This window comes from Chiloscyllium plagiosum, unplaced genomic scaffold, assembly GCF_037043375.1.
Source record: "Chiloscyllium plagiosum isolate Xiang-an unplaced genomic scaffold, Cpla_swu_hap1 HiC_scaffold_2, whole genome shotgun sequence".
Classification (NCBI taxonomy): Eukaryota; Metazoa; Chordata; class Chondrichthyes; order Orectolobiformes; family Hemiscylliidae; genus Chiloscyllium; species Chiloscyllium plagiosum.
Window position 1 is genome coordinate 100,103,726 of NW_028270140.1, and position 7,514 is coordinate 100,111,239.

Here is a 7,514-nt window from a genome sequence, read left to right on the forward strand (position 1 = left end):
TGTCAAGGTGTTTAAAAATCCTGATGCATTGATTTGCTTTCAATTTAATTTGAGATTGCTTGCTATTTTAGGATGTCATCAAACGGAAAGTTAAACAACAATTATCCAAACAGCAGAAGACAGTAATCAGAAGACGTTTACAGAAGGGAGAGGCCAACATCTACACCAAACAGCGACGAGAAAACATGCAGACTATTAAATGGAGTGCTGAAGCAGCAAGCTTTTGGGGTTAAAAGGAGCTTATTAAAATTCAAAAATTGCAAGAAGTTCCAATCAAGTGAATACAGTGTAAATGTAAAAATTAATTTGTGGTGATTTCTATATATTTCAATTGTTAACACTTCCTATATAAAAGCACATTATCATCTCAAAGTGTTTTTATTCAATTTTTAAAACAACTGTTAAAGAGAACATCTAAATTTAGAATTTGAGACTAATTTTAAAGATTGGCATTCATATCCATTTATCTGATCTTGTATATCCATTATCACAAATGTCAATCCCACAGATATTTTGCAGCTCGTTTAATCTCATGTTTAACTGCAGAGTGAAAGTCCGATTAGTGTAATATTTCTGATATGAAAATTCTTTGCCACTACTCACAGTTACAAACTTGTGTTTTCATTTCCAACAGAACAATGTTTTTTGTTTGTGAAAATGTAACAATTACTGAATTAAGTAAGTTCTGAGCAGTAGGTCTACATGTCGTATAAACTGGGGTGATATTTTTCAGGCTGATCTTCGCAGTCAAGAGACTAGAGACAGTTATCCCATTAGTCTAGTCTAGGCTGATTTGAGACCAGGTTCCAGATGTGAATGGATGGTTTTTTAAATCTGCTTCAGTTCACATGTTTAACATATCTGCAGATAGCACTTTGGGGAATTGCATTGCCTTTTAATTCAAATGTCAATACATTGAATACCACCCAAGTTCCATTTATTGCCTATCCCTAGTTGTCTTTAAAGTGATGGTGAGTTAAGCATCCAAAGTATATGGCTTTCATTTTATTGCTGAATGCCAATCTAGTTCCATAAACTGTAACTCCTCTCTCTCAACAGAGCTAAGATGGGGCTTGAAAATAATCAGGTAATAATGCTAGCTTAGGAATTAGACAGGGTACATTTTAGTGCCTATCCATTGGAAAGCAAAGGGAAAGGCACTTGAAGCGTTTCACACTGTAAGTAAGTTAATAAGCATTGTCATCTTTAGTGTACATAGCTGAAAAGGGCCAGATTAAGTAAACAATTTAGGCTGAGGTTGTTGAATGCACAGCATGTTGCTTTGAGATACATAGGTTTATTTATGTTAGGTTTGCATTAGGCCCAAATTTGAAAATTATGTTGTTCATTGATTGTTGCGTTAATCTCCCAGGGTGCACATCTCCCTCCATTTGCTCCTTTTTTTTTCTCTTCCTCCTTTGTTATAATTTCCTTTTGCAGGTTTGCAGTTGTGGAATGTAAAATTCACCATCTGACTCTCAAAATCTTCTGAAGTCGTCATATCAGAGTCAACATTTTCCATTTCTCTATCTACTGATGCTGCCAGACCTGCTGAGTTTCTACAGTGTGTACTGTGTCTGTTAAACATAACATGGTAATGGTCTTTGTTACTTACTTAAGGTTAATTACCTCGTGGCTACCAGCACACACTAGTTTCATTAAATCAGATAGCAAATTTTGGCAACAGCACCTGCACCCTTTATTCTTCAACACTCTTCATTTATCATCAACTGCAAATCTTAGCCAACGTTATATTTCACTTCTTCTTTTGCATCCTTTTCATATTTCTTTTAAGTGTCAGCCATGGCTCAGGTGTAACTGTCACTTGAGTTACAAGGTTCTGGGTTCATATTCCACTCCGAAATATCAGCACACAAAACAAAATCAAGGCTGGCAATAGTGCGGCATACAGTCAGAGAATACTTTCAGATGGAGCTTTAAACTAAGGCCAATCTGTCCTGGATGAATGTAAGTAAAGAGATACAGACTTGTATTCGAGGGACAGATACTTAAACCCCCACCATGGCAGGTTGTGAAATTTAATTTCAGTTTATATCAAATTTAAAAGATAATCTACTGTCAACCAAATAACCTTTGTCAATTGGCATTGGTACAGTATCCAAACATGTTGACTAATATTTGCTATGGAAAGAAATCTGACTTCCAATACCTGTCTGCCCTATATGTGACTCCAGGCCCGCAGCAATATGTTAACTCTTACCTTTGGCGGATTCAGAGGGCAGTTAATTAAGGATGGGCAATTAATATCCCAGACATCTACACTCAACATTTTAAGAATGTTTTATTTTAAATTGTTTTGTCACTACCTTGGAGCAGAGCAGAGGAGTTTTATCAATGCTTTGACTAATATTTACCCTTCAATGAACATCACAGAAACAGCTATCTAATCATTATCACGTTGATGCCATGGGAGTTTGAGTGTAATTTGGCTGCCATACTACTTACTTTGCATTATATTACAACAGTGACTACACTCAAAAATTATTTAATTGGCTGTAAAACTGTGACTTCTATTTCATGTTGATCAGCATGTTAAAACAAATATATTTTAACTTCTCCATAATACACTACTGTTATTGTTCTGCTGTTTCAGTTTCAAGCACTCAATATTCTAAGCTAAATGATTACCATTTGCCACTTCATTATAACCCTGATCAATTTTGAAGATGGAGTACAGCAAAATATAAGGACAACAGCCAAATGCCAGTAATGACATTAGGACTTGTACAAAAGTTGGAACACACGTAGATCTGAATTGGATCTTCCATAACTGTCTGTTTCAGAATGTTTGGTTGGTTAAGTAATGTTATGGTTAACAAGTCTTTATAGTTGGGCCATATTCTATTGTACTCCGCTCGCTGCACCAACTTGGTGTAATACTATTTTAATAATGTTCTGTCACATTGAAGTTATTCTTCCACTTCACCTTTACATTCTGTATGGAGTAATTTGTATTTTACCAGTACACACCTCAACTATAATAAAAAAAAGTACTGCCAAGAACATTCTTGTCTTTTTCTGAATTTCTGTTTTGTGTACACGAGTACAACTTAACTGTGTGAAATTTTAAAGCCATATTTTTCCATAAACAGTTGTCTCTCTCCATATCTTTCCATATTTTGAATGTAAATGACTGTCCATTTCCATGTTTCTAATTATGCACACATCTGTATGATGAGAAGGAACTTTAAATGCGTCGTTCTTGTGCTTTGTCTTTTTACTAACCACTCATAAACATGCATTTGCAGAGTTGAGAAGTTTTACTATAATGGCAGTCATTACAATTCTGTAATTGACTGAGCAAAAGTTTGGCTTAAGGTTTTTTTTGTTAGGGGTTACTGCTTAGGCTATGGATTGGGAGTTGGTTAGCTCAGTTGGTTGAACAGCTGGTTTTGATCAAGCGTAACATCAGCTGCATAGGTTCAATTTTTGCATCAGCTGAGTTACCATGAAGGATTCTCCTAACCTCATGAGGTGTGGTGACCCTCCGGTTAAACCACCATTGGTTATTTTGTTCTATGTTCTAACGGGCTTATGCTGGTTTTATCTTTTAACTGCTTAGGGACAGAATCTGTTCTGTATTGCTAATTGCTCTTGAGCAGCTGCTGGTGAGTCTGCTTCTCAAGGGCAATTAGCAATACAGAACAGATGCCTTTCATGGACTACAAGTGACTTTTGGGAAAAAAAACAGACAGAAGTTTAACCTAAAAGGGTTTGCATAATCACTTGACTAGAGAGAAATAAGATTGTGTAATAATAATGAACAAGTATTGCTTTGGGACAGTGGTAGTGTCCCTACATCTGAGCTAGAAGGCCCAGGTTCAAGTCCCAGCTGTTCTAGAAGTATGTCATGATACATCATAGCAGGTTGATTTAAAGGTATCTGAAATCTGGATTGATACTAGTGAAACACTGCAGATGTGCTTCATCCATTTATAAAAAGTAAATTGAGACAACAGCCATTCACAAACACAAGGATGTCAGCAAACTTTGTCACTGCTGAAGAAACAAGTTAACAACCAAATAACAAGGACTCAGCTTTTTCTTACATCTCAAGGGCTCTTAGAACTTTAAACTGCAATTGATCTTACTTTACTATTTATAGTAGACATCGTTCTGCACTTTGTTTTTCCTCCCTCTACATTAAAACGTAATACTGTGTGTGTGTGTGTGTGTGTTTGATTTTTTTTTGCCTCGGGTTTAAAACAAAATTGCCGCTTTTCACTCAAGAAAACTGTAATTCGGCCGGTTCATTCTGATTCATCTAATCGTTTCAATTGAATTAGCTGCATACTAAATAGAATAATAAAAGTATTTGTTTCAACTGTCCAAAAGGAACTTAAAAAGAGAGAAGGTAACTGTGCTTTCTCACCTGATCATATTAATCTGGTGTAGGTACACCTATGGTGCTGTTAGGGAGATAATTCTCGCCAACATTGAAGGTATTCTGACATGGTGCCAAGTCAGAAAGGTGTATGTCTTGGAGGGGGTCTTACAGCTGGTAGTCCCATAAAAGTACTTTCTTGTCTTTCTAGGTTGTAGAGGTCACAGGTTTGGAAAGTACTGTTAAAGGAGCCTTGCCACAGTGTATCTTGTATTCTACTACATCTTACCGCCAGGGTGCATTAGTAGTGGAATGGTGCTGATCAAGTCAGTTGCTTTGTACTGGCTGGTATTGAGCTTTTGAATGTGCTTCAAGCAGTGCTCATCCAGTCAATTAGAGAGTATCCCATCACACTACTGACTTGCCTTGTAGATCATGAACAGCTTTTCAGGAGTCAGGATGTGACAAGGCCAAAATCTATTTGCCCTTGAACTGAGTTGGTTACTGGTTCATTCGGAGCTCAGCTAAGAGTTACAAGTAGGTCAGTTAAGTTTGGCAGATTTCACCCCATAAGGAATATTAATGGATTTTTACGGCAATTAATGATTTTGTGGTTACGAATATTAAGATTAACCAGATTTTTATCAATTGAATTTAAATTTCACCAAATACCATGGTGAGATTTTTGATTTGATTTATTTGTCACATGCACCGATTTATACAGTGTAAATTATTGTTTTGCATGCTAACCAAGCATATAATACCTTACATAAGTACTTCAGGGCAGTAGAACAAAATGCAGAATGTAGTATTACAGCTACAGAGAAGGTGCAGAGAAAGATGAACTTTCCTATATGAATGGTCTGTTCAAAATTCTGTTAACAGCAGGGAAGAAGCTGTTCTTGAAATAGTTGGTATGTATTTTCAAATTTTTATATCTTCTGCCCAATGGAAGAGAGTATATCTGGGGGTGGGAGGGGTCTTTGAAACTGTTCGGTGTTTTCCCAAGGCAGCGGGAAGTATAGATGGAGTCAATAGATAGAAGGTTGGTTTGCATGATGGATTGGGCTGCATTCACAACTCTTAGTAATTTCTTGGGCAGAGCAGTTTCCGTATCAAGCTATAAAAGTATCCAGACAAGATGCTTTCAATGTGCATCAATAAAAATTGGAAAGAGTCTTTGTAGGTGTTGGTCAACATGGATGGACTTGGACAGATTATTGGTGATATTTGGTCCTAGGAATTTGATGCTCTTGACCATCTCTACATCTCTACAACATTGATGAAGACGGGCATGTACTCCAATCTGCTTTGTTACAACATTAGTTAAATCTTCCTGCTTAATTTAAACCAGCAACACAAAAGATTTATCCCATGCAGTAATCTGTGAAAATTCAAGAGGCCATGAAATTTCTATTGCTTTTAATTTACTCAACCACCAGTCACTGAAATTAAACAAATTGCCTCACCTATGTTTTATTTAAAGATCTGGGACACTAACCTGCAAGCGTTTAAATTTGCTGGGATTTTTCATACCCCCAAATCTATTCAAATCTGTCTAAATCAGTTCAAATCCTGGCGATGAGCCCCCAAACTGTTACGACATGGGGTAACCCCCCCCCCCCCCCCCCGCTTAATTTAAACCAGCAACAGAGAAAGGATTTGTCCTATACAGTAATATGTGAAAGTTCAAGAAGCCAAGAACTACTTAAAGTAAAAATTTAACCACTTCATTTCTTAAAGTATAACCGAGAATACTACAACTTCTTCCTCTAACCTATCTTTTACTTTCCCCTCTACAATACTGGTCGGATAAAAATCCAAATTTAGATTTACAAAACAAAACTACTTCTCTCCAAACCATGTCTATATTCCTGTCTTCTTGGGGATTCTGCTTCACATGTTACAGATCGATAAAGGTACCTTTTTAAGAGAGCTATTTTTGGGCAGCCTTTACAGGCTGGTGGCTTGGAAGTTCTCCTCCCAACTGTTCAATTTTCCATTGTTTTATACCCCCAAAACATTGGATTGTGTCATTTGGCTTTTAAGATTGAATTTAGTATATTGACAAATTTGATTACAATTTGGTATTTTTCAGGGTATAATTTAAACTGCATGGCCTAATTCAAATCTGTTTTGTTTCCATGCAAACCAGTTAATCTAGCTTTTGACCAAGTGTTAAATTGTTACCTTATTGGAAACGCTTGGTGCTGTCACATGGTTCTGCTAGCTTCTAAGTCTCTTAAAGATACATTATACCCCCATCTTCATAACAGCTTGCTGAAGTCAATGACTAGATTCTTCATTTTGCTGATGTTGATGGTGAGATTGTCTTTGCACCATGCTGCTAAGTACTTAATATCTTTCCTGTACTCTGTCTCATTGTTGTTTGAGATCTGACCTACAACCATGATGTCAGCAAACATGTAAATGGAGTTGGGGCAGAATTTGGCCAGAGAGTCGTGAGTGTGTAAGGAGTAAGTATAGTAGGGGTTTGAGTACACAGTCTTGAGGAGCATTGGTGTTCAGGATTATTGTGGAGGAGGTGTTGTTTATTCTTACTGATTGTGTTCTATGGTTAGGAAATTGAGGATCCAGTTACAGAGAGAGGAGCCAAAATCTAGGTCTGAGTTTGGAGATGAGTTTGGAACTATGATGTTGAAGGCGGAGCTGTAGTCAATAAGTAGGAGCCTGACATGGATATCCTTGTTATCTAGATATTTCAAGGATGAACGTAGGGCCAGGAAGATGGGTTCTACGGTGGACCTCGATGTGACAGCACAGGAATTGCAAAGAATCATGGCGATTTGGTAGGCTGGGAGTTGGTGTGAGCCATGACTAGCCTCTGGAAGCATTTCATAATTATGGGGGTCGGAGGTCAGAGCCAGGCAGTAGTCATTAAGGCATGCTGCCTGATATTTTTTGCCACTAGGATGATGGTGGTCTTCTTGAGGCAGGTGGGGACTTCAGATTATAGTAAGGAGATGTTAAAGATGTCAGTGAATACTCCCACCATCTGGTCTACACAGGGTCTGAGTGTGCAGCTGGGACTCCATCCAGACCAGTCACTTTCCATGGGTGACCTTGGGTGTTGGTGTCTCCAAGGCTGTTGGGACAGGTGGTATTGTTTCACTGATCTTCTGTTCAGAAGTGAGCATAAAATACATTG

General features: G+C 37.6%; 1 protein-coding gene across 1 annotated transcript in view; it reads left to right on the forward strand.

Annotated features, from left to right (window-relative positions):
* riok2 (RIO kinase 2 (yeast)) overlaps positions 1-3,024 on the forward strand; it is a 32,867-nt gene extending 29,843 nt beyond the window's left edge. The window contains exon 10 of the mRNA XM_087998981.1: positions 72-3,024. Within this exon, the coding sequence (XP_087855107.1) occupies positions 72-233 (162 nt within the window). The 3' untranslated portion in view covers positions 234-3,024. The remainder of the gene's footprint in view (positions 1-71) is intronic.
* Positions 3,025-7,514: the final 4,490 nt, after the last annotated feature.